This window comes from Anser cygnoides, chromosome 14, assembly GCF_040182565.1.
Source record: "Anser cygnoides isolate HZ-2024a breed goose chromosome 14, Taihu_goose_T2T_genome, whole genome shotgun sequence".
NCBI classification, from domain to species: Eukaryota; Metazoa; Chordata; class Aves; order Anseriformes; family Anatidae; genus Anser; species Anser cygnoides.
This window is the reverse complement of record NC_089886.1, coordinates 20,167,395-20,193,251: the sequence shown is the minus strand read 5'-3', so window position 1 is coordinate 20,193,251 and position 25,857 is coordinate 20,167,395. Positions and strand designations below refer to the sequence as shown.

Sequence of the window (25,857 nt, the reverse complement as noted above, 5' to 3'; positions counted from 1 at the left end):
CTGGGCACTTGTGGGTGCCGTGACAGCCTGGGGACACGGGTGCTGGTGGTGCTGGGGCTTGCCGTGGTGCCGTGGGCCTGGGGCTATCAGCCTCCTGGGGACTTCCCAGCCAAACTGTGTTTGTGACCGTCCCCACCATCTGCCACTGCATCCGTGTCTCCAGGAGGTGTCAGTAGTCTGAAAATGGATCATTTCCAGCTCTGCTCTGGCCTGTCCCAAGCACAAATGGCTGGTGGACACCAGGGAGAGGGGAGGGAAGAAGATTTGTGTTTGTCCCAGGGTGGGTGTTTGCAGGTGCTGCCAGAGGGACTCAGTGTCCTCATTACAGCTCTCCCTGCTCCTTTTGCAGACGACATCCCTGCAGCCACCAAAAGCAAAACGAGTGAAGACATCGCACAGTCGTCCAAGTACAGCCCTGCCTACTCACCAGACCCCTACTACCACTCCGAGTCGGAGTACTGGTCCTTCCAAAGCTCCCCTAAAGGTAACAGCCCCCCCCAGTGCTGTGGGAAAGGGAAACCCAACCCCCCCCCCAAATCAGGCACCCCCAGGGAGGGTATCTCCCCGGGATGGACCTCAACCTGAAGATGGGTTTGAGCTGAGATACCCACGAGAGTGACCCCGAAATCCTAGCAGCCCTTGGGACCTGGCTGTCCTCTTGCAGCTGGGGACTGCCTCCCATCCCACCTTCACCCATCTGACCCCACATGTGTCTCCTTGCAGCCCCCCGGGCCCGGAGATTCTCATCAGGAGGCGAGGAGGATGGGTACGAGCGGGGCATGCACAAGGTGAGCAATGTCCCTGCCCGCTGCCTGGCAGGGGAGGGACCGGAGACGTGGCAGCGAGCTCCACATCATCTCCTTGCTCCATGGTCAGGGTGCCACTGCCATTGCCGTCCCTTGCCCTCTGCCATCGCCACCCCTCGCCCTCTGCCATCTCTCCCCCCTCGGCCATCTGCAATACGGGGCTGAAGGATTGGGGTGCACCCCATCCCAGCACCTTGTCCCTGGGAGGTGACATGCCAGCAGGCAGGGGGGGGCTGCAGCAGGGACGGGAGCGGTGCAAGCAGCTTTCCCTGCGTGCCCAGATCCAGAGCGGCATCGGCAGGCTGATCCTGAGGGAGGAGATGAAGGCTCGATCCAACTCTTACGCGGACCCCTGGACGCCCCCTCGCAGCTCAGCCAGCAGCAGAGAAGCCCTGCACACGGCTGGCTACGAGGGTTCCCTCAACGGCTGTAAGGAAATCTGTCCATCTGTCCATCCATCCCATCCAGGGGGGAAGGACATGGGAGTGGGGGGCCCTTGGAAATGACAAAGCACAGCCATGGGGGGGTTCTGAGCTGTCGTGGGCTCACTGTGTGCTGTTGGCATATCTGGGACCTCCTGGCACCCAGAGCTGCTGCCAGTGTGGATGTCCCTGCCTGCTTCATGCTCTCCTCCCTCATGGCACGGCTGCCCTCGCAGAGCTGGGGCTGTGAGCAGGACCGGGGGGGCGAGGTGGGGGGAGCTCTGTAGTGTGTGGTTCTTGCCCCCCTGACCCAGCTCTTCTCCCCTTGCAGCCCCCCGGATGCACTACCTGGCTGACAGCGGTGAGTGCATCCCTCGCCCCTCTGCACCTGCTCCTCCCCGGGGGCCAGAGCTTGGAGCTCAGGGGCTGGAGGAGGTGTTGGCACCCAGGGAGGCGTGGGGAGAGGAAGGAGCCCCCCTGGTTGTGCCAGGACAGGGCTGGGAGAGCTGGGGGCAGAGAAACCAGGAGAAGAGGAGGTTTGGAAGGGAGCTGTTGGGATGGAGGAGGAGGGAGGGCTGCTGCAGAAGAGGGTGCTGGCTGGGAATGAGTTGGGGATGGAAAGGGGACAGAGCCAGGCGAGTCTGGAGCTGGGCAGGGATGGGGCAGTACTGGAAAGGCAAACTGACTCTGAGCAGCTCGCCTGGGGATGCAGGAGCACATCTGTGCAGTGACTGAGGGGATGCATTGGGGAAGGGATGAATGGCACGGGTTTGGTGCTGTCCTGTGCCCTGGGGCCAGCCCCTGTGTTTTCCCTCATGCCCCATGGCGGTTTCCTTGCAGACCCCCTCATTTCTAAGTCGGCCTCCCTCCCTGCCTACAGGAGGAATGGTTTGCACAGGGTAAGTGCCTCCTGCTGCTCCTCCCCTGCACCCCACTGCCACCTCTGCTCTGTGCCAACCCCAAATAATCCTTAGTGGGGCACTGCTGGAGAGGGAGGTCCAGCCCCAGTGGTAGATCTCACCCCCGTCCTGCAGGTCACATTGCTTTGCTCCTTACCTTAGGGATTGGGAGACCTGGTGCTGCCTCCCCGTGACCTGGGCTTGTCACTGCCTTGTCCATTCCCCTCCCCGTGCCTCAGTTTCCCCACTGCCAGGCACAGGGAGCAGGTCCTGCTTTGGGCTGGGCAGGTGCCGTCCACGCTGGGGACGTGGGAGGTGCTGTGCTGGAGGGGGTCGGTCCGGAGGGGACCCTTCTCACCCTTCCCTCTCTCCGCACATCCCTCCTGCAGCCTCCCAGCGCGGAGCTTTTCCACTATGACAGCACCAACGCCGTCAATTGGGGGATGCGAGGTAAGGTGCTGCGGGGCTGGGGATGGCAAAGCGGGGAGACCCCATGGGTATGGGGCACCGGGGGGCTGCCCAGCCCACTGCGGGCAGCTCCAGAAAATGGGGTCTGGGCCAGAGGGGGGAGATGGGGAGGAGGAAGGGTGTCTCTGCAGCTCCGAGGGGGGATGCTCGCAGCGGAGGGGGCGCTGGCTAATGTCTCTTTCGTCTTTTTCTGTCCCCACAGAGTACAAGGTACGATGGCCCTGCTCCGGGGAGTGACTGCCACCCAGAGGTGACACCCAGAGAAGTGCCCTTGTGTCCCCAGACCCTGTTGGGGGAAGTTTTGCCATCTCCTTGCAATGCCCTCCCTTCGTTCCCCTCCGTTCCCTACCCAACACCTCCATCCTTGTACCATGTACAATCCTTGTACTTTGTACCCATCCTGGCAGGGCCCCCAGCCCTTTGCCAAGCAGAAATGTCTCCCAGGTGAGGAACGGAGAGGGGTGGCCCTGCCAGTGCTCCCAGGCTCAGCTTGTCTCTGGGTCGCTCCTGCCGCTGCAGAGCGAACAGCAGACCTTTGGGTTGCCCTCCACAGCTACCGAGGTGGCCCAGGGTGGGTTAGGGTCAGCCTGAAAGCAAATCCCCCCCTCTGTCCTGCCCCCCTCAGGCCCTGGGGGCAGCTGTGCCACCCCAGCCCTGCTAAATGTGGCGTGGCTCCACTGCTGTGCTCTTCTGGCCCCCGAGCTCTGCCATGCCCTCTGTCCCCCCGCAGATATACCCCTACGAGCTGCTCCTGGTGAAGACAAGGGGGAGGAACCAGCTGCCCAAAGATGTGGACAGGACTCGGTTAGAGGTGAGGCAAGTCTCTTCCATGGGGCACAATCTCCCTGGGGGATCGCAGAGGTACCTGGTTACATGCGGGATGTCCCCATAGCCTGTCCTCATGGACGAGCAAGGAGTATCTCCATGGCGCCCCAGCAGCACACAGGTGCTGCAGGACCCCATCGCACCCTGCAAGACCCCCCACGTGCCCTCCTGCCTTCCTGCAGCCCCTGTGGGTGCTGTCAGACCGCGGTGGGGGTCCCGGCCCCCTGCCTGCCCCAGCTGCCCCTCTCTCCCCAGCGCCACCTCTCCCAGGAGGAATTCTACCAGATCTTTGGCATGACCATTGCTGAGTTCGACCGCCTGGCCCTCTGGAAGAGGAACGAGCTGAAGAAGCAGGCCCGGCTGTTTTAAAAGCAGTGCACTATAAATATATACATACCTATAAATATATACATAGAAAGATCTCTATATTGCAGCTCTGTATGATTCTCAGTACTGTACGTGGCAGAGGCGCCCTCTGCACCCCTGAGAGTGAATTGGAATCTCATAGATAATTTTATGCTCTGTCTCCTTTTCTTCTTGAACCTTGTTTCTGTATTGAGCCTTGGGTTTTGTCAGGGGCTAATTTCACGTGAGCCTCTCAGTGCCCATCGCTGCTGCCCCTCGTGGCGAGGGGCAATGCTCTGGGTACGTCTGCAGGAAGCCAGGGTCCCACCAGGGACAGCCACGGGGGCACCTTCAGCCTTGCCATTTATCCCCAGAAATAGAAATCCAGGACATGGGACAAGGGATGAGGAGGACCCCTGGGGAGCAGGGTGCACCCCCACAGGTCAAAGCACAGTCCCAAGCCCCAATGCTTCCCCTGCTGTTGCCTTGCCCTGCAACCCCTGTAGTGCTACAGAGCCAGTTTCTCCTCCCAAAGTGCTGCAATGACAGCTTCTCAGGCTGTCCCAAATCTAAGCCCTTCTCGAATGAATAACCCAAGCCACCTCCTGCCTCGTGCAGCTTGTTGCTGCTCTTCGGGTTTGGCCAGGGCCAGGAGAGCAGGGACTGGGCAAGCTGCAGGGCTTGGGGCTGCTGTGCTTCCCAGTGGTGGCTGGGGTATCGGCACCCATGCGTGTTTGTTTTTTCTTACCAATAGGATTATTTCCACACTAACATCTTTTCTGGTGTGGGTCCCCCTGCCACCAGCGGCAGCTCCGGGAGCTTTGTGCTGGTGGGGATGGGAGCAGGAAGGGTAAAATTGTTCTGGTAATTGCTCCTGTTGGCGTTAGTGCAGCAGTAAGTGAACTGGTTGTATTTATGATTTCACCCCCATAAACTGCAGCTCCCTAAATGAAGCTTGGCTGTCTGGGGCTGTGAGAAACTTCATCTTCAGCAGTACCTTCAGAGATAAAACCTTGAGAAGCCAGTTCTTCTGTTAATTAATAATAATAATAACAACAACAACACAACAATGAGAGGCTTTTCATTTTCAGAGCATTTTATGGGCACTAACTAACTGTTCCTCACCACTGCCTGCATGGCAAAGATGGGGAAACTGAGGCAGGGGCCACTGCTTCCTCTTGGAGCCAAGAGAGCCCCCCTGCCCCATGCCCTCCGGGGCAGCAGACAGCGACAAGACCCTTGTGGGGTCCCATCACCGGGATGTGCCACGTCCATGCCCTAGGGAGCCCCAAAGCCAGCCCTGGCAGCCAGCGGTGCCTGAGCCCACGCTGCTGGTTTGGCTGCTCCGCAAATCCCAGCCAAAAACCGGCTGTGTTTGGTGGCCTGTGTGTGCCTTGTGCCCTAACCGCAGCCCCGGAGGTGACAGGTTTGTGGCTTGAGAGGAAAATGGAGCTCAGTCCAGGAGGGGAGACCTGGCTGGGTGCCTCCGGCTATGCAGAAGGGTGCATGGGGCGAGCGGGGCTGGGCTGGCTGCAGCCCAGGCACAGGGGGCACAGGAGGGGCTGCCTCTGCTCTGCCCAGCACTGCCAGTGCCCCAAAAGGGGGAAAATCTGGAGCTGAATTGCTAAAGAGTGCTTAACATTTTGGATACTGCTCTCCAGTGCTAGCCAGGCACGTGTGGAACCTTCTCGTGTGTCCCTCAGGGCAGCGGGCAGCCCGGTGTCCCCAGGGGGGCTTGGTTGCTGGCTGGGGGGGTGGGGTGAGAAATTGTCCTGGGGGGGCAAGAGCACGTTGCAAGAGGTGCTCCCCTCATTGCAGAACTGTCCCCATGCTCTGCCAGCCTCCCAGGTCCAGGTGTCCCCCAGTGTCCCTGTTAGGGGGGACAGTGGCCACGCCAAGGAGGGGCACCAGGAGGGAACGGATACGGAAGGTTTGGGGAGATGCTGGAGCAGGGGCAATGCAATGGGCCACTGGGGGAGGGGGAGGGGGAGGGGGGAGGGTCATGCTTGCCCCCTGGGTGCTCTCTGGGCGGGGGCACAGCCCCTAGTTCTTTACCCAAACTGCAGTTTCCAAACCCAACGCGCTCCGGGCGGGACATGCCGGGTGGACGCGCTCCAGGCGCTGCCACAAGGGGGGGGTCCCCGCAGCCCACCCCTCCCCCCCCCCCGGGCCGGGAAGGGATCCGGGACTGAGCCCCGATGGCTCCCAGCCCCTTTCCCGGGGGGGGGGGACACCCACCCACCGCGCACCTCCCTCCCCGCAGCCCCGCAGCTGCCGGGCGCTGTCCCCCGGGGGGGGGGGGGGGGGTACCACGAAAGCGGCGGGGGCGGCCCGGGGCGGAGCCGTGCCGGGCCGTGCCTTGCAGTGCCGGTGCTCGGGGCTGCCCCTCGCCGAGGGAGGGGCGGGCTTGGCGATCGGCCGCCCCGCCGGGAGAGCCGGCCCCGCCGCCGGTGCCACTCGGCATCCCGTAGCTCCCGGGGCGGTTGCCGCTGCCCTCGGCTCCGCACCATGGACAGGCAGAGCGGTAAGGGGCCGCGGGACACCCCCCGCACCCCGCCGGGAACGGGGGGCGTGGGGTCGGTGCGGGAGAGATGGGGAAATGAGACACCCCCCCCCCCCCCCCCCGCCCCGTGTGCGTCCCTGCGAGACCCCGGGGTGTCCTGGTGTGGGGTGCGGGCTGGGGCTGGGGATGTGGCCCCCCCCGTGGGTCGGAAGGGTGAAAAGTCACAGCCTGGGATGGGAGTTCATGGGGTGTGAGTGCCTGGGGGGCTCCGTGGGGGAATTGGTGGTCCCAGCAAGCAAGGTGACCGGTTCCATACAGAGCTGCTGGGACCCTGAGCGTTTCCCCAGCTGGGGAAGGTGCCCGTGGTCTCTGAGGGCCTGATCCCCAGCCTGCCCTCCCGCACGAGCCGGTGGCATTGGGCTCATGTAGGAAAGGTGCTGGCTTTCTGCTGGGGTCGGCAGGTCCCAGGGGGAGCAGGGGGAGGCTGGGCAGCGAGGGGGTGATGCTGCTGCTGCTGCCGCCGAATACTGGTCTAGGAAGGATGAGCAGGTGGTGGAGGGTGCAGCATGGGAGTCCTGGCCCCTGGGTGCTCCGCATAGGTGCTGCGGCAGCACTGCCCTTAGGTGACAGCAGGGGATGAGGGACATCGCTCTGGCTCTGCAGGACAAAGTCCTGGGTGGCTGAGGCAGGGCTGTGCCTGCGGCTCGGGGTCAGCACCAGCAGGACCTGAGGGTCAAGAGTTCCCCTTCCCGATGTAAAAGGATTGGGTGGTGTTTCCGCAGTGGAAACACAGTGTGAGGAGGTCAGCTCTCGGGATGCAGCTCATGGTGGTGGTGCTCAGAGAGCAGTGTCGGGGCCCAGCAGCCCAGGAGGGGACGGGGACAGGGACAGCCTTCCCCCACAGCTGCAGCTCACCCTGCACACCAGCCCCAGGATGTTGGCTCTGAAGGAGGCTGCTGCTGCGGTGGGGGGGGGAGGGGGGGGCACTGATAAGTGACACATGGTGCCAGCACCATCCTCCAGGGTCCCAGGGGACCTCACTGGTGGGCAAAGGGGAGAGCAGAGCCTCATCTGCCCCCCCTCTCTTGCTGTGTGAGCTGCTGGGCAGCCACCCTCACCTGAAGTGGGATGTTCCCGTGGGCTCCCAGGGCTGTGGACCCCTCTGTGGGGAAGGGCTGGGGGTGCCAGCACGCTGCTGAGCCCCTCCTGGGGCTGCGGGGCGGTGGGCATGGGCATGGTGCAGGGCTGGCACGGAGGGGCCCCGGTGCCTGAGCCCTGCAGGGCTGCCTGCAGCCCACCGTGCCCCGCTCCCTGTGGGCTTCCCCTGCTTCTTATCCCCCCTGTAGGTGCCTTCTATGGTAGTGGTGGAGGTGCCTGCCTGCTTTGCTTGGAAAGCTTGTAATGAATTGCTGTTGGCACCTGTATCGCTCTTTGCTAACATAAACCTCCTCCAGCCCCACTGTGCAGCACCCAGAGCCGCTGGATCCCTCTGGGGTGCTGGCTGTGCAGGGAGGGCAGGAGGGGCTCAGTGGGCAGGAGCTCTGTCCCCAGGTCCCAACCTCTCCTCTCTCTCTGGCAGCCCCTTTGTTCACCTGGAGCCTCACTCAGCCCCGCGTGTGCCCTGACTTGCTCTTGCTCTGTGATCCTCCAGCTCTGTTCCTGCTTTCTGCTCTCTGGCTGAGCACGGTGCCTTGCCCGCAGGCTGTGCAGCAAGTGGTGCTGTGCTCAGCTCACCATCAGTGCCGGAGGCTGTCGGCAGTCACTCCAGGCTATAGTGGTGGAGAAATGCGTATGTGCCTGCATTTGGGGAGATGCTCAGTGCTGTGAGGCTTTGCTCTAGCAGGGCTGTGCTTGCTTTTCCTTGTTAGTGGCACTTCCCTGACCTTTAGTGCCAGGGGAATTTAGGTCCTGCACCAAACTTATCTGCGGTCTAAATCCAGCAAAGCCAGCGGAGATATGTAAGGGATAAACTTGGCTCCAGCTCGCCCACAGGAATGGGGAGGCATCGGGCTCGGCAGGAGGGCGCCGGGATCATTCTTGACCTGCTGCCTGAAATCGGGCTGCAGGAATCCCGCCCGCTGGAAGGAAGGGGGCGAGCAGTGAGCCGGGGCCAGCTGTTAGCGCCGGGCAAATGCCAAGCTCCCCCCCACATTGCAGCCATTCCTTCCGCTGGGAGCTGAGCGGCGGTGGTGCTGGCAGCCTGTTCATAGTGTGTGGGAAGGGGATGAGCCCTCCTTGGGCTGCCCTGGTCCCCCAGGTGGGCAGGTGGCCCCGGGGTGCTGGCACCAAGTGCAGCAGGCAGGCAGGGTGTCGTTTGCCTGGTTCGTGCCGCACAAGGTTAGCGTCCTGCAGCCAGCGACCCTGGGGACTCTGGTATCACAGTGGGCTGTCTGGGAAACCTGCCTCTTCCCAGTGTCTGCTCTCGACCTGGAAATGCAGTTTTCCGGTGGAAATGTGCTGAGCTGAGAGGCCAACGTGCCCCGTGCTGAGGTCCTGCATCCCGTGTCCCAGCCCAGGGAAATAAAACCGTGCTGTAAGGGTCTGAAAAAGTTGTCTCCTCTTGAGCAGCTGGGAGGCCTTTTAGAGGAGGTCAGTGGGTGAAAACTGGGCTCGGCCCAAGATCTGCCTCTTGTTAGGTAGCCAAGTAACTCACAGGGACCCGAGATAACAACGTGCAGAACCAAGGCTTGAAGTGGTGCCTGACATCCCAGCCTCATGTCCCAGCCCCTTAACTCTTCCCTGCACCAGCTGCCATCCCATCTGGTCCTGCTGAAATTCCCCTGAGGAACAGGTACCTCCTACACAGAAGGAACCTGTTTTTCCATTAAAATTAACATCAAATCCGTCAGTCCTATATAATATCCTTTAAATGCCCCCTTCCAGGGCAGCTTGGTTGGAAGATTCCCCAGGATCTCTGCATTGTCCCTGCCAGGCGCAACCAGCTCTGGGGGCAGCACCCCCTGCCTGGGCACCCGGGATGAATGGCACTGAGCCCTGCCACCCGCCGCAGCTGATAAAAGCCTGGCTTTCATCATCCCCAAGCACTGAAAGTCGTGGCATTCAGGGAGCTCAAATCCCCCCGCAGACACCACGCTGATGATCTGCAGCCTCTGCGGTGGGGCAGGAGGAAAATAAGTTATTTGTAGGTCCCCCCCCCCAGGCAGTCGGTCCCACAGCCCCTTCGATTTTTGGATTTGATAAAGCCTCCCAGCTCATCAAAGGAGGGCTCTTTGCCAGGCGGGGGAAAACACTGACATTTCATAACAGTTTGGAACGAAAACAAACCTTTGCAGGGAGGAGTTTCCATTCTCAAAATCTTTTTTTTTTTTTTTTTTTAAGTAGGTTTCGTGTGCCTGTGATCCTGGGAGCGATAGGAAGGAGGGCTGGGCCACGCTGCCGTGCTCTGATCACTGGCAATTAGCAGGAGAGCACCTGGGGGAGCAGCTTCAGGAATGGCTTTGGCTTTCTTCTTTTTTTTTTTTTTGGGGGGGGGGGTAGTTTTGTTTTGTTTTGTTTTTAATTTAAACCCATCAGGCATGATGATGGGCAAACATCCCCTTTCTGGCTCGCTGTCTGGTGGGTTCTGCCTCCCATTTTGCACAACCCCAGCATCACCTTATGCTTTGGGAAACAGGTCGTAAAGGGCAAAGCCAGGAATAGATGTGCAGGAACAGGTCTGATAGCTGGCTTTTTTGTGCCGGAGTTAAAAACAGGTACAGTAAACCAGTCCAGGCACCGCCAGAGCCATCAGCAATAACAGAGCTGTCGCATCTTCCCCTGCGCCCGTGCTCGCCAGCTTTCCCACTGTGCCAGACTGGCCATCATGGCTCCGTGCCCCTGCCCCGAACGGGTTAAGGCGGTCGGAAATGCCGCGGGCTGGTGGCCTTGCCGCTGCACCTGATGCTCCCGGAGCTCGCCAATGGGAGGAAACGGAAGGGCTGTTCTCAGCTGAGCAAACACGCTTATCCTGCCTCCGAGGATCCTCCGGCAGCACGGCCCTGGCCCCTGAGCACAGAGACGCTCTGCTGTGCCCCTTTTTCCCTCTGCTTCTCCTCGGTGGCCCTCCCAACAGGGATGGGGAGAGGTGGCCGCTGAGCGGGTCCTTGTCCAACCCTGGGGTTCTGGGCATGGCTGGCTCTGGGGTGCCCTGGGTGCTGACTCCGTGGGGATATTTCCCCCATAGGTTTTTTCTACCCCTGTTGGTATTTTCTCCTCCCAGCACCTCTGGAAAGAGGTGCCTGCGTTGTGCGACACAGCTGAAAGCATTTGGAGAAGGGGAGCTGGCTGGTGGCTGTCCCTGCTCCATCCTGTCTTGTCACTGTGTCCTCCTCTGCCTCCCCGGGGCCAGGCATGACATCCCTCTGTGACTTCTTATAGAGGCACCTCTGCCCCGCCTGACATCTTTTGGACCATGGTTTTGGGGAAAGGTGATGCACGGGATGCAGAGTACAGCCTTCTGGGATGCAGAGATCTTCCCAGCCCCATCAGGACGGCCAGGATGTCCGTTCTGGAGATGGAATGAGCCCACCCGATCCCTCTCCTGGGGCCCCTCCCGGTGTCGGGGGGATAGCACCAACCTGCTGCTCCCTGCTGGCTGCAGGGCTTGTTTTGAAGAGGCTGCCGCCGAAATTTTGGTTGGAAAAAGCATAGTTTATTCTGGGTCCTGGCTAATCCTAACATCTCTCCTCTGGCTGAAGCTTGTTTTTATACATTACTCAGCAGGTCTTGCCCCTGCCTGACTATTCCTTTAAAAGGGCATCTCAAATCTCTCGTTTTCCTTCATTATTTAAATACGTTCTCAGCCAGCAGCCCTTATCATCCTCAGCCGCTGGCCCTGCAGAGCATCCTGCAATATGGCCACTTCGCCTCGCACCCAGTTTTGCAATGTAGCCTGGAACCAGTGAGCCCAGTCCTTGTATGCTTGCAGAGCTGATTGCGTAGCTCATTTTGAGCTGTGGCTGGGAACAACTTGTACCTGGTTTGGGGATCCCCCGGGCTCAGGGGTCCTTCCCCAGCCTGGCTCAGGAATACCCCACCCAGAGCAGCCGTGCCTGTGTGCCTTTATTTGCTCGGCTTCTTGCTTCGCTCAGCGGTAAGAGAGCCATATAGAAACCACCCCCTCCTCCTCTGGGGTGGGGACAACTGCAGCCTCTTCATTTGGGAAGACCAAAGTTTGCTTTTAGTGAGCTAAAACAAACTACCGCAATCTTCTCTAGGAGAGGGAGCAATGTCAGCAGAGAGGGGGCAGCCCCCAGCCAAGGAGCCCTGCTGCAGCACAGGGCACTGAAGGGTCATTATCTGCATTGGTCGCAGATGTTTGGGGTGATTTAATCAACCTGTTAATTATTACCTGCACAGCTCGGGCTTGTGAAGCCACTCTGCTGTGGCAGGAGCTGCTCTTAGGGTCAATGTGGTGGAAAGGGTAGTCTTGTTCAGGGCACCTGGAGGCTTAACCGGCGGTGTGAAAGGCACTGCAGGAAGGATGCACGCTGGTGAGGGCTGCCCAGCAGCACCCATCCTGCTGGGCGATGCTGAACAAGGCGCACACAGGGCTGGGGGATGCGTGGCTGGGAGCACCGCTCTGCCCTGGGCTGGGCTCGCTGCTCAGCTGCTCTCCTCCAGGGTCGCTGAGAGCAAGGCCGCCAGATAAGGCTTTCAGCAGAGCTATTTATACCGGGGGAGAGCTGCTGCTGGCATATAGCTGCACCAGGCACAGGACCAGCGCTGAAAGCAGTGGACAGGGAGGTGGCCAGCACAACCTTGAGCTGCTGGCCATGTTGGGATGCGTGTCGAGGAGACATGAGGATAACAGCGGCTCAGCAGACACAGCTGGGGCAGCCTTCTGGCTCTTTCATCCCCCTGGTTGCTCTCTGCCCTTCTCCCAGTGCTGCAGAAGGAGAGAAGCCGTGGGGCCCTGTGAAACCCACAATCTCCCTGCTGTAAGATGAGCATCCAGGGGTGGCTCTGCCATGGGGGACTCACTGTCCCCTTGAGCAAGCAGGGTTCACCTTAACCTCCCAGGGCTGATTTTCTGAGATTATCAGCTAAGGCTCTTAATTACTGTGAGGTCACGGTGATGCACTCCCTGGGAGGTGTGTGTCCCTGCCCTGCCTGATGCAGCCTGGCTTCACGGGGTCCTGGGGTCTCTGGGGGGACGGGCTCCCCCTGGGGCACAAGGGGCAAGCCAAGAGGTCAGAGGCACCTCATGTTCTGCAGCGCTCGGGGATGCTGCGGCGCCTGAGCTGGGAATGAATGGCTGGAGGAGAGGGGATGCCTGCCCAGGGTGCTTGGTGAGGGCATAAATCGCTGCTGGTGGTGGCTGGAGAGACGAGTACGGGCTCCATCCATGCAGGAGCCAGCCCAAAGCACTCAGGCTCCTGCTGCCGGAGTTGGAAGTGGAGGCCGAGGCACTCCCTGCATCCGCCCCGCTCAAGGGGCCCTTGTTTCTAGGGAAGAAATGATTCACGGGCATCAAGTGGCCCCTTAGCAAATCTTCCACTGTTATGGGATGTTTCCAGAGCTTAAGTGTGATAATTGATGGCTGGCATTTCTCTCAACCCCTCCATGCGGGAGCATGCCAAGCTGCTGGGCAGGAGGGGTACTTTCCTGCCTGATTTCCTCGCCCGCCAGCACAACCCAGCTGATCCCGTGTGCCCCATGCCACTGGGTGAGGATCTGCGGGGCCATCAGGCAGCGAGGACATGAAGGGACAACGCTGGGAGCCTGCCTGCCATGATGCTTCGTCGCCAGCCCCACGCCTGCCTCCTGTCCGTGGCAAAGGAGCTTCGTGTGAATGGGAGCAGCCCCTTTACACCGGGCTGGGGAGGTGCGAGCAGAGGGTCTGGGGTCCCCGCCTGTGCCCCGTTCCCCATCCCGTACTCCCCCCCTCTTTATGGCGTCTATAACCAGGGCTATAACCATTTGTTTACTGCTGGGGGCGGCTCTAAACAGTGCTCCTCCGCAGGCACAGCATCCTGCGGCCCTGCCCGCGCCAACAGGAAGGATTTATTTTTGCTTGGCTTTTATTTTAGCTACAAACAATGGCAGTCGCTCCCAGCATCCGATTTCCCCCAGCCCCCCTCGCCCCCCAGCCTCCACCTGGCGCAGGAGGAAGCATGGCCGGGGCTGGGGGGGGGGGGGGACAGCAGAGCTGTGGCCGTGGGACGGAGTCCTCTGCAGTAATGTCATGGTGCCGCTGGCTGGGAAACTGCACCTCCCCCCCGGGGCTCTCTTCTGGGCTGTGAGTGCCGAGCAGCTTCGCTTTGCGACCCCACCTGTATTGTCCTATTTCTATGCCTGCAAAAAGCTGGACTGTGCACCAGGAAACTAATGCATCAGCTTGGCTGGAGCGCCTTCCTCCTCCTCCTTCTTCTCCTCCTCCTCCTGCAGGTTGCTGGAGCAAGACCTGCTTCCTGCTCCCACGACCGAACGGAGGCTGGGGAGGGGGAGGTGGGCTCTGCAGCTGCTCCCAAACCCTTATCTCCGCCCGGGATGCCTGGCTCCCCGAGGGGGATGCACTCCCAGGGTCTAAACTTAGAGCTGGCCTGGGCACGAGGTGGGGAGAGGCGGTGGGGTGCTACCGCGGGGAGGGGATGCAGTTCCTCTGCCAACATCTCGCTTGGTGCTGCCCCTGGGGCATGTTTGGTCGGCGGAGGAAGCACTGCCTCCCTGTCCTAGCAGCAGCAAAAACTGGGGCCGTTCCACAGCTCTCCCTGTCCCAGGGGTGCTCCCCTAGGTCCTCCCCGGCCCATCCAGCCCAGCTTGGCTCACGCTAAAGCCATCTGTTGCTGCAGCTCCTGGCCTTCCCGGGAGAGGCTCGGGGACCTCTGCCCCCTTCCCATCCCTGCTGCGGTGCTTGGATGGGCTGGAAGTGGGGAGCAGGGTGCGTGTCTGTCCCAGGGCTCGTGCCGCTCCCTCCGCTGGGATGTCTGTGTCCAAACCCTGTGCCTGGTAAAGCGGGGCGCTCCCACGGGATTCAGGGTGTGGGAGAAACCCCTGAGGCTCCCAACAGGTGGGACCCAATTGTCAGCGCTGGAGGTGCCCTGTGAGCGAGGCTGTGGCATGGCAGGAACTTGGGGTCCCTGCGGCCCCTTCACCTGCTCAGTGCTCCAGTGCTGCACCACCTTGTCCCGCAGGGCCCTGTGACATCCCGCTGCCACCTTCATCCTGGGCTCTGCATCCCCAGTTGTGCCCTGGCACCAAGCACATGCCCACCCCCCTTGCACCTGAGCCCCTGGCCCTGCTAAGGTGCCCGTCGGTGCCATCTACAGCCCGTGGGCAATCTCTCCTGGCTTCCTGCAGCCCCCGTTAACCTCAGCTGGGCCGGGAGCCTAACGAGCGCAGGAAATTAATTCCTTCCCTTCCTCCGCTCCCCCAGGCACAGGCTCAGCTCTGCGAGCCCGCTATGGATCACAGGCCCCTTTGAGCAGCTCGCCCCCCCTCCCCCAGCTCTGGGGGCATGTTTGACAAGGGATACATGGGACAGCTCAGCTGGGGGGAACAAAGAAGCCTTCAGTGCTGGCCCCACTCGGCTTCATGCACCCGCGGGTGAGCTCAGCGGGCTGCAATGCCGGGCGGTGAGCCTTGCTTAGCAGCCATTCTCACCATGTGTGTGCACGGGGGTCTCCTCGCCCCTCTGGCTGTGAACACCACCAGCTTTGGGGTTATTAATAGGACCCCGCTCACCCTTTTGGCCCTCAGCTGGTGCAAATCCCTGCCACGGGGCTGGGGGCGGCAGTGGGAGATGTTGTGTGCACGGCAGGGGATGGGGATGCTCATGGCACCATGGCTGTGGGAAGGTGGTGTAGGGCATGGGCATGGTCCTCATCTCCCTGGAGGAATGTGTGGCCAGCTGAGCTGGAGCAGGATGGTGGGTAAGTGTCTCCCTAGGTGGAGGGGGCAGCATGCAGAGCAGCAGCAGGACCTGGGTCCCAGGTCTGCTGTTACCAACTCCAGAGCTTGCGCAGGAGGCCCAGTCCCGCTGTGTGTGCCCTCTCCATCCCCGTGGGCTGCGGGATGCTGCCAGCTCCCCTCCTGGGGGCTACCTTCCCCTGGGGTCTGCCCACAGGAGGCTGGTGCTGGCAAAGCCGGCTGTGCCGAAGGGCTGATGCCGGTGTTCAGCTTGGCACTGGGCAGGGAGGAGGAAGCAGAAGGTCTGCGGAGATAGAAGCCCATTGGCAGGAAGAGGCTTTTGAGCCGCATCCTGCCTCATCCCGGGGAGGCAGTGCTCTGGGGCCAGGCACGCTGTCTTCTCGCCTGGGGGGCTCGTCTTGGCCGGGTGCTGATCTGCATCAACCCACTCACATAGGGCTCCCCTTCAGCCAAAAAGCTTTGAAAATGCAGTTGTTTTTACCGAGCTGCCAGCCTGCTGCACCGGCTCTGCAAGGGACTTGCTCACGGGTTGAAGGCAGGCAGGATTTAACAGCAACTGTCCCTGCTGTGCCACCAAAATGCTGGGTCAAACCAGGTTTTGCTGGGTGCCAGGTGGAGTGGATGTGGTGTTTGGATAAGGCCCAGCAGAAGCTCATTATGAGCATAAGTAACGAGGATCCAACGTCAGCAGCACCACAGCACCCTGCCCTGGCCCTGGGAAATGTCCCCTCGCTGCCACCCAGCTCGGCATCGCTGGGCAGCCCCACAGCTATGGGGCAGCCAGCTCTTCTTCTGAACAGTCCGGCTGCCTCCATGCCACTCGTGTCCCCCTCCCCGGCAGGTGACAGGCACGGCCCAGGCAGCGTGTCCAGCAGCCCTGGTGCTCAGCTCTGCTGCGGCCTGTGCTCTCCCTTCCTCTTTGCCAAGCATCCCCGTCAGTCAGCATGTCTGAGCCTCCTCTGCGGTCACCTCTGGTCTCTTCCACTGTCCCTGGGGACTCACAGCCAGCTGCACAGCTGCCCCAGCTGTGCTGTGATGATGCTCAGCAGCTGCCAAGATCTTGCTCATGCTTGCATTGGAAGAAACAGCAGATTTTTTTTTTTTTCCCACACTCCATAACCTCCAGAGCTGCAGGTTTGCTGGAGCCCCTGAGCCCAGCCTCTCAGAGCTGGGCTGTCTCAGGCACTGGGTTCTGCAGGTGCTGCCCTCCCTCCTCACCAGCACACCAAACACTGCATTAATTGATAATTTTTTGTAGCCCTGCTCTCTTTTCCTGCCTTTTGCTGGGTTCTCCCCATTTATCCTGCTGGTTTCTGGCTGCTGGTGGCGTTGCGGGGTGCTGCAGAGCGGAGGAGCTGCTGGTGCTGGGCTGGGGGGTGTCCCAGAGTGGCACTGCCAGGTGGCTCTGGAGGTGGTGTCTGGATGTCCTTTCCTTCCTTCATCAGCACGCAGAACAACGATATCCCGCACGGAGGACAGAGGGGTGGTTTTATCTGCATGGAAACACTCACGTGCTGAGCCCTTTGATGGCAGAAGCCTGCAGAGCTCATGTTTCCATCGGCGGGCTCAGTGGGCTGCGTGCCGGTGCCTGGGCGAGTGTGCATGCAGAAGGAGCACGTGTGCGCTTGGCAGCCATGCAGGGGTCTTCCACGTGGTCCAGCCCCTTCTGCCTCGTCTTAATCCTCTTTGCTCCTTTATTTTAGCACCTCTGGTATTGCCCTGGCCAAGCGTGCATCACATGCCTGGCTGTGAAAAGGGGAGAAATGTCCCCAAGGCACAGGCTGATGAAATTCCTGAGCTTGTCCCAGTTTTGAGCTGGATTTGTTGGATTAAAGTTGGATTAAAATGTGCCAGGCCACCAGGCTGGCTTGGGAAGTGTCTCTGTCCTCCTGCTCCCCACTTCCCCATGTGCTGGGGGGCTGCGGGCGAAGCCCAGCACCCCAACCCCCCAGCTGAAGGGCTTTTCCCTGCTTCCCCCAGTGCTGGACCAGCTCCTTCCTGAGCTCAGCGTCCTGCTCAAGCTGCTGGACCACGAGTACCTGAGTGCCACCACACAGGAGAAGAAGCTGGCCGTCTCCACCATCCTTCAGAAGCTGCAGCCACCTGCAGGTCAGTGTCCTGCTCCCAAGGGACCTGGTGGCTGCCCTGGTGGCAGTGCATCCCCAGCCTGGGACCACAGATGGGCCCGGCCCAGCAGGGCAAGGAGAAGCTTATTGAAGGCACAGATGAGTTTCCCTGCCTGTGCGCCTGCTGCCTCCGTTTCCAGTGCCCAGCACCACCCTCGGGGCACTTTGCTCCTCTCTCATGTTTCTGGCTCTCTCCTGCTTCTCCCCTGGGTGCTGGCATCGGCACTGCTGGCTGCCCCCTGCTTCTGCTGGAAGTGCTGCCTCGCAGATGCCCTCCTGCTCCCAGTTTCTGCTGAGCACAGGGATTTCCATGGGAAGGCAGAGGGGCCGGGCACCCAGAGGCTTCCGGCCCTCCCTGGGGGCAGGCAGTGTCCCTGGGGGCTCCTCATCTCCTCCTGCCCCACGGCGTGGTGCAGCCTGCCTGGCCGGGAGGTGATCCGAGACCTCGGATAGGTGATTTTGGGAAGGTGCTGGTGCTCACCTGGCCGTCCTGCCTGTCTGTGGGCTGAGAGCTTCCCCCTCACCCCCAGGGAAGGATGCGGACTTCATGTACGTGAACACGGCCTCCCTGAGCAACGGCACCAGCTTCGTGGCGTCTCTCTTCGAGGAGTTCGGTATGTGTGGCCATCCCAGGGCAATGCCAGGGTCTCACTGGGCAGGTGCTGCGCTGGGCTGGATCGCAGCTCTGACAGTGGGGGCACTAAGGGGGGACAAGAAGGGTGGTGAAAGCTGCATCCTTGTGCCTGGGGACTGCTCCCTTCACCCTCAATGCTTGCTGCCAACCCAGACTGTGACCTGCGGGACCTCCAGGACATGCAGGAGGAGGACGGGGACACCGGCGATGGCATTGGCTTGGAGCTTGCGAGGAGCCAGCCAGCAAAAACCGTACGTCAGTGTACCCACCTGTGAGATCCCTGCTCTGGCATGGGGAGGTGGCTGTGGCTGGGACCCATCTCCATCCCTTGCCACCACGGTGCCCGCTGGCCCCTCAGGGCCCTCTCCGCTCATGCTGGTGGAGTTTCTGCCGCAGGTTCCTACAGACCCTCCTCCACCACTGCCCACCACCCCCCCACCCGAGGATTACTACGAGGAAGCGCTGCCCCTGGGCCCGGGGAAGGCCCCCGAGTACATCACCTCCCGCAGTGAGTCCTGCTCCCAGCTGCACCCGCCTGCCCCCGCCGCCCTGCCCGGCCGAGCAGGGCCCTCGGCAGCATGCCGGCTCCTCCCAGGGAAGGAAACCGCCCGCACCCTCCTCTCCCGCTTCCTTCCGATCCCCACACACTGGTTGTGCAAGGAGTTGTTTCTTCCTGCTTGGCAGGGAAGGGGGCGATGAGCTGAGGTTGGAGCCACGGAGGGAGCGATGCTTCGACACCCCTGGTGTCTGCATGTGCTCAGGGCGGGTGTGCTTCACTCTGCCCCGCATACAGGCTCATGCACGGCCAGCAGCCCCAGCTGCCCTCTGCTTCCTCTGCAGACAGCTCCAGCCCTCCCAACTCGATCGAGGATGGCTACTACGAGGACGCAGACAGCAACTACCCTGTCACCAGGATGAACGGGGAGCAGAAGAACTCCTGTAGGTACTCGGGTGCCTTCACCTGGCAGGGGACAGAGAGCTTTGGCAAAGTCCAAGATGTGGGCTTGCGCCAAGCCAAGAGAAGCTGTTGGTGTGCCCGGGGGTGAGATGTGGCTGTGCTTGCGCTGTGGTGCCAGCAGGATGGGGAGGCACTGGGCCTTTCTGACCCGCTCCTCTCCAGTGCGCCAGGCAGCCACCTCCCACACCTCCGCTCTCAGACCCTGTGATGTATTTTGGCATATCCATAAAACCACTGCCCCATACCCAACTAGGGAGGTGTAGGGCAGAGAGCCAATGCATGATCCTATATTGAGGGTAGACGGTTTCATCCAGCCTTTGCAGGTTTGAGGCTTGCAAGGAAATAAGCCAGCCCTGAGGTTTGAACAGGTGCACCTGGGAATGGCTTTTGGCATGCAAAAAAGCTCCCCGGGACAGGGAGCTGCTTGGTGTGACATGCCTGCTCCCTTCCAGACAACGACTCGGATGCCATGAGCAGCTCTTACGAGTCCTATGACGAGGAGGAGGAGGAGGGGAAGGGCCAGCAGCTGACACACCAGTGGCCGTCAGAGGAAGCCTCCATGAACCTGGTGAAGGACTGTAGGATTTGCGCTTTCCTGTTGCGCAAGAAGCGCTTCGGGCAGTGGGCCAAGCAGCTCACCATCATACGGGACAGCAAGCTGCTGGTGAGCCAGAAACTGGTGGGGCATAAGGGGTGGGGAGAGATCCCCGGGTGCATTGGAGGGAGGTCAGCCCCAGAGCAAATAAAGATAGCCATATCCAAACCAAGACCCTGCCCTGAGGCTGCGACTGCCCTGCAGTGTGTGCAGAGGTTGCTGTTGCTTCCCTTGCAAGCAAATGAAGGGCTCCTCACTTTTGGGATCCCCTTGGCTAGTGGAGCAAAGGGAGAGGGCATCCTGCAGCCCTCATGTGACTGTGTTGCAGAGATGGAACCACGTCCATCTGTGCCGCTGGCTCAGGAGCCTGCAAGGGCCTCGTCTGGGCATGGCAGCGGGAGAGGCTGAACCCTGAGTGGTTGTCTTTGCTTCTCACAGTGCTACAAAAGCTCCAAGGACCGGCAGCCGCATGTGGAAGTGCCCCTGGGCACCTGCAATGTCATCTACGTCCCCAAGGACGGGCGGCGCAAGAAGCATGAGCTGCGTTTCTCGCTGCTGGGGGCTGAGGCGCTGGTGCTGGCCGTGCAGAGCAAGGAGCAGGCTGAGGAGTGGCTGAAGGTACTGCCGCTGCCCCCCTCCACCCACAGCCTTCCTCAGGCTGCGATGGGGAGCGGGCTGCCCTGGGGAAGGGGAAGGAAGGGGGCTTTCCTCCGTCTCTTATCGGCCGTGGGGATGGCTGGCCAGCTGCTTCCCAAGCCTTGGGCGTCTCCTGTGCTGATAGCCCGAGCCCCTCGCCGGGGAGCGGGGTGGGGATGTTTGCTCTCCTCCTCCTCTTCCCCATGGCCCTTTCCTGTCTTTGTTCTGGGGGTGGGAGGCGGGGAAGGGACTGGCTCTGCTGCTGAGCCCACAGCTGGGAAAGGGGCTGGGAAAGGGGCTGGCCATGCCTCTCCCGTGGGGAGCTGTGCCATGGGGGGCCCTGAGGAACGCAGAGCCAGCAGGACAGTTGTGTGACTTGGTGCCTGAATCCCTCACGTCCAAAATTTCCAGATCCTCTGACCATCCACCTTAACAATGGTTGAGGTTTGGAAGGGCCAAGCTGGGTGCAAGGCCCCAGGCAAGCAGGGTTTGTGCCCCAAGCAGGGCTCGCCATCCCGTCCTCGTGGCGGGCAGCAGGGACGGGTGCTGCAGAGCCCACGGCAGCGCTCCCCGTGGGCCAGCTGGGCTCAGGCGGTGGGACGGGAGCTTGCCCTTTCTCCGTAGGTGATAAAGGAAGCGAGCAGTCCAGGAGCAGGCGGGATGGAAGCCCCCATGTCCCCAGTGATGCCCTGCAAGATGGACCTGGATAAGGTGACGCTTTCTGGTCAGGATGACAGGGACCAGCCAAAGCACTGTGTGGGGCTGGTGACTAAGCCTGGAGAAAGGGAGACCAGGAGGATATCCTGAGCACTGAGCTTCTGGTGCTGTGTAGGGAGCCCTTCTCATCCTCACAGCAGGTCTGTGGGGCTCACGGGGCTCCCCAGCACCAGGGGCACATCCCAGCCCTGTGCTGGAGGGACAAAGGCCATGGTCAGACCGTGGTCATCGCTTGGGGCTGAGCAGAGGGGCGCTGCTGAAAGGGCACCTGCCCTGCTCCTCCCTGCAGAGGCTGTCGCAGGAGAAGCACACCTCCGACTCGGACAGCGTGGCGACGGGTGAGACCTGCTCCCCCATGGCCCGCAGGGAGCCCTGCGAGCACGGTACGGCCCCACGCCCCCTGGGACAGGCTGTCCTCCTGTCAGGTGCACCGCACCTTGCAGCATCCATCCTGGTGTGAGGGGAGTGTGTGATGTGGTGCGCGTGGCTATCGGGGCTCTCCCCCTTCCAGGGAAAGGCAAGAAGAGCGGCTTGGCTGACCTGAAGGGCTCAATGAGCCGGGCGGCAGGGAAGAAGATCACCAGGATCATCAGCTTCTCCAAGAAGAAGCCTTCCCCCGAGGACACGCAGACCTCCTCCACTGAGGAGGACATCCCGTGCTGCGGTTCGTGGGTGCCTGGGGCACAGATGGGTCCTGGGCTCCCTCCTGGAAAGCCTGGCTCTAGCGGGGCAAGCAGGGGGTGAGGGGCTGTGGGGGGTGCTCCTCTTGTGCTTGTGGAGAGCTGGGACACGCCTTGGGGACACTGAGGCACAGCAGGACCGGTCTGCCCATGAGCAGGGAGACGTGCCCTAATCCCTGGGCAGTCCCATCTCATAAGGTCCCAAGGTCCTGCTGTGGGTGCCCGAGGTCCTGTCATGGGTGCTTAGACCCTTCCATCGGGTCTGCGCTCCCCAGGCTACCTCAGTGTCTTGGTCAACCAGTGCTGGAAGGAGCGCTGGTGCCGCCTGAAGGCCAACACCCTCTACTTCCACAAGGACCGCACCGACCTGCGCACCCACGTGAACGCCATCGTCCTCCGGGGCTGCGAGGTGGTGCCAGGGCTGGGCCCCAAGCACCCCTTCGCTTTCCGCATCCTTCGCAACGGGCAGGAGGTGACCGCGCTGGAGGTGAGCTGGGCACATTGCCTCCCATGGGGACGTGCCCTGGGGATTGCGCAGCTGGGGGAGCACCTGCTGTGATGGTTAAAGCCTGAATGCACCCGGTGCCTTGGTTCCCCTCCTGTGCACATCAATGAAGCCCAGGGATGCAAGGGCATGTCCCCAGGCCTTTCTCTCTCCTGCAGGCAAGCTGCTCAGAAGACCTGGGCCGCTGGCTGGGTCTCCTCTTGGTGGAGACAGGCTCCCAGACAGCGCCAGAGGCCTTGCACTATGACTACGTGGACGTGGAGACCATTGCCAACATCGTGACGGCCGTGAGGCACTCCTACCTGTAAGGCTGTGCGCCACTCTGCGGGGGCTGTGCTGGGCTGGGGGTAATGCTGGGATGGGGATGGGGGAGAGGTGGCAGGTGCCAGGGGAGAGGTGGCATCCCAGGGCTGGCATATCCTGAGGCAGGGCAGCTTGCCTTGGGCAGGATTGGAAGTGGAAGGTGTTTTAGTAACGCTGATGAAGGACCTAAGGGATATGCGTGCTCGCATAGCGCAGGGTGGGCACTCAAAAGCAAAGCTGGGTCCCTGCCCAGAGCTGGGAGAGCAATGTAGGAAGAGCATTGAGATCAAAGAGCCCTTCGGGGGTCTGCCAGGGACAACCTGGAAAGGAATCCGGCGGCAAACACCCGTCCCTCCTCCCGCAGGTGGGCCAGCTCCTCCCAGGACAGCCGGCCAGACTCCTCCCGCGTGGTGTACGACGACGTTCCCTACGAGAAGGTTCAGGTGAGCAGGGCTTGGGGGCTCGCTGTGGCCAGGCTACAGGAGATGCCCTGGAGAGCCTTGGCAGGTTGGGGCAGCCCTGCAGGAGTTTCAGCACGCTCTCCCATCCCCACCGCAGGCCCAGGAGGAGCCAGGGTGGCCATCAGGAGCCCAGGTGAAGCGCCACGCGTCCTCCTGCAGTGAGAAGTCACGGCGGGTGGACCCGCAGGTCAAAGTGAAGAGGCACGCGTCGAGTGAGTGTGGGACTGCGAGAGGGGCCTCGGAGTGGGACAGCAGGCTGCAAACCTCCATAGGGAGACACCGGTCCCTGGGAGGGGGCTATTCCCACAGGGGGTCCCAGGTTGAGCTGCGCCAGGCCACCAAGACCACGGGAGGTGTCCACGCAGCTGGGGCTGGGCTCAGGTGGGACGTTCCTGGGGACAGAGTCGTCCTGAGAGGCTCTCCTTTGTGCATGCAGACGCCAACCAGTACAGGTACGGGAAGAACCGGGCCGAGGAGGATGCCAGGCGGTTTCTGACGGAGAAGGAGAAGCTGGAGAAGGAGAAAGCAGCAATCCGCAGTGAGCTGGTGTTGCTGCGGAAAGAGAAAAGAGAGCTGCGAGAAGCCATGAAGGGCAGCACAGGTGGGTCAGTGCCACCTGGGTGCTGTGACCGGGAATGCTCTAAGGCATTCGGGTACAGTGGGAAGGGCCGGTATGGGGACACCAGGCTGGCGGCATGGTGGTGGCATTGTGGCTGTGAGCAGAGCTGGCTGCAGTGTGCTCCTAGGCCAGCAGCCCCATCTAACGCCCCACCCAGGAGCATGGGTGGCTTCTCGGTCCCCACAGCCTCAGCCCTGGGCCTGTCCATGCAAAGGTGCTGAGCTGGGCACGCTTGTGCAAGCAGGGATGAAGCTGCAGGACCTGGAGCAGCGGGTGGCAGTGCTGGAGGAGCAGTGCCGGCAGAAGGAGGAGAGCCGCGTCGACCTGGAGCTCCAGCTGACCGAAGTGAAGGAGCGGCTGAAGCAGTCACTGGCAGGAGGGCTGGCCCTGGGGCTGGCTGTGACCAGCAAGGCGGAGAATGGGGTGCGTACCTCTTCATCCTCACTGCCGCAGCTCTGGCTTCACCCAGCAGAGGGGCTTGGGGCAGTGCTGGGAGCAGCATGTGTGGATGAGGGGACACCCCTGATCTTTTGGTGGTTAGAGGTGGGAAGGAAAGCGTTGATTAGGCTTGGCCACATGAGCTTTGACTTCATGACAGGTTGTGCTTTCCTGGCATTCCCTGTTCCATGGGTCTCCTAAAGCCTGCTTCTCCTCCCCCTTTTCCACAGGAAGCTACGAACAAGCCAAACGGGAGCCCCCCTGAGCACTTGGTCCCTGTCAACTGTGCAGCCGAACTGAGGAAGAGAAGCCCCTCCATCCTCCCTGCCAACAAGGGAAACGTGCTGCGGAAAGCCAAGGTCCTGCTTCACTCTCCCTCTCCACCCCTGTTCCCCAGGAAATCTCAGCCTTTCATCCTGTCCCTGTACTTGGCCATGAATTTTGGGGATTGTGGGTGCTCCCTACTCCAAAAGCAAGGGATGCTGCCAGGGTCCCCTGCAGCCAGGCTGGTCCAGCTTGGTTGGCACTGGCTGCTGGCATGAGCCCAGCCTGCAGGGAGACCCAGGAGATGTGCAGCTGCGTGGGCAGGGGTAACAGCATCACCTCCATGATGCCCGGGGCAGCAGTGACCTTGCCTTTGAAGATGCTGGGGTGTTCCAAAGCCCCCCAGTAGGGAGGGAGGCCCTTAGAGGGCTCAGTGCTCCCTCCTGCACCTCTGATGTCTCATCACTCTCTTTTTTCCCTTTCTCTGCAGGAATGGGAAAAGAAGCAGACTTAAGCCGGGCTGTGGCAATGCCTGCCAGGCCCCTGCCAGACACCGGGGCTCACCGAGGAGCTATGAGCCCCCTTTGTCCCAGGCGCTGGGAAGGCACGCGGGGACAGGCGCCCTCCCTCGCCCTTCTGCTGCAGCAGCATCTGCCGCGTGGGCAACACCACAAACCATGGGGAAGGGGGTGGGAAGGGGATTTGGGAGGCTGGGGGCGGGGGGGGGGGGAAGGGGAGTCCTTTGTGGATCAGGGTCACATACTACTGGGAAACCCACATCTGGGGGAGCCACACGTGGGGGCAGCACGAGGTGTGTGCCCGTGGTGGCATGGAGAGCATGGGGGACTGGCAGTCGGCCACCAGGCGCTGTGATTTACCAGGATCAGCATGTTCCACCCTGGGGATGCTGGAGGCCAGGCTCACACTTTCCAAAGTGACCATGGACTCTGGGGATTTTGGCTGCCTCAGTGTTGGGGTTCATGAGCTGCTCAGGACCTGACCTTCCGGAGACACCCACCACTCGCCCTTCTCACTGCTCTCGGCTCCACAGGGCCTCATCTCAGGGTTCCTCGTGTCTCCAGCTCGCTGTGCCTCTACTGAGTACCCTTGCCCGATGTTTCTGCATTGTCCTCCAGGCAACAAGGGTGAGGGGACGTTCCTTTGGGAATGAACAAAGCTCAAATGTCAGCATTTGAAAGCAAATTAACAGCAGACACCTTTTTAACCTTGCTAAACAGCAAGCAAGTGCTGGGGCTGAGGCTGGAGGCAGCCCAGCTCTCTCTGCCCTGACCCCATGCCATTAAGGGGGGGTAGGAGAAGGGCCGGGGCTGTCTCTGGGCCAACAATTAATACACAGCATCGCTACTGCTGTCAGACAGGGTTTGCCAAAGCATGTCGTCAAAATGGAGCCAAGGGAAGTTTAAAAATAAAAAATAAAAGTGCTTTCAAATGAGGGGACTGGAACAGACAAGAGAAATGGTGGAAGGTGATTTAGCACAGGCAGAAACAAGGGAGAGGAATAAAAAGGAAAGGCCCAGGCTTTTGTGCCAGAGACAATGGAGCAGGCCCCTTACCCATTTGTGCACACTACTGCCACAATTAACCTTTGCAACTCACTCTTTCAAGGCCCCCTTTTTAGTAACTAGATAAGCAGCTTTTAATAAAAACGTTGGCACTGGTACGGCCCTTCCCCTGGCTGTGGGAAGCGAGTTGGCTACATTACTCCTGCTTGTAATGAAAGGTGCCAGGATGGTCTGGGGTGGCCTGGGGCTGTGCGTGCAT

At 61.1% G+C, this 25,857-nt stretch overlaps 2 protein-coding genes across 15 annotated transcripts in view; both read left to right on the top strand.

Moving 5' to 3' along the window:
- Positions 1-3,937, top strand: part of ABLIM3 (actin binding LIM protein family member 3) — a 42,096-nt gene extending 38,159 nt beyond the window's left edge. For 4 of the 13 annotated variants that reach the window (XR_010834975.1, XR_010834971.1, XR_010834976.1 and 1 more), the window contains 8 exons: positions 365-484; positions 724-788; positions 1,088-1,235; positions 1,560-1,589; positions 2,069-2,127; positions 2,517-2,577; positions 2,798-3,406; positions 3,676-3,853. Coding sequence is in view for 2 of the 13 variants with exons in the window: in XM_013178562.3 (XP_013034016.1) it covers positions 350-484; positions 724-788; positions 1,088-1,235; positions 1,560-1,589; positions 2,069-2,127; positions 2,517-2,577; positions 2,798-2,805; positions 3,326-3,406; positions 3,676-3,789 (701 nt within the window). In the remaining 11 variants the exon portion in view is untranslated. Of the gene's footprint in view, positions 1-349; positions 485-723; positions 789-1,087; positions 1,236-1,559; positions 1,590-2,068; positions 2,128-2,516; positions 2,578-2,797; positions 3,407-3,675 lie in introns of those variants that run through there. The other 9 variants (XR_010834974.1, XR_010834970.1, XR_010834973.1 and 6 more) reach the window with 5 other exon arrangements.
- Positions 3,938-6,129: 2,192 nt separating this feature from the next.
- AFAP1L1 (actin filament associated protein 1 like 1) lies at positions 6,130-25,529 on the top strand. 2 transcript variants are annotated; one of them, XM_067005443.1, is made up of 20 exons: positions 6,154-6,289; positions 12,899-13,094; positions 17,120-17,248; positions 17,796-17,879; positions 18,053-18,150; positions 18,296-18,407; positions 18,740-18,838; positions 19,310-19,521; positions 19,891-20,070; positions 20,713-20,799; positions 21,095-21,188; positions 21,317-21,469; positions 21,761-21,972; positions 22,149-22,294; positions 22,658-22,736; positions 22,852-22,966; positions 23,191-23,355; positions 23,618-23,796; positions 24,042-24,170; positions 24,566-25,529. In XM_067005443.1, exons 2-20 carry the CDS (start codon positions 13,001-13,003, stop codon positions 24,587-24,589), a joined length of 2,391 nt encoding a protein of 796 aa, XP_066861544.1. In that variant the 5' UTR covers positions 6,154-6,289; positions 12,899-13,000; the 3' UTR covers positions 24,590-25,529. The 2 variants fall into 2 exon arrangements, with proteins under 2 accessions (XP_066861545.1, XP_066861544.1); XM_067005444.1 differs by lacking the exon at positions 12,899-13,094 and having other exon boundaries at positions 6,130-6,289.
- The last annotated feature ends 328 nt before the right edge of the window (positions 25,530-25,857 follow it).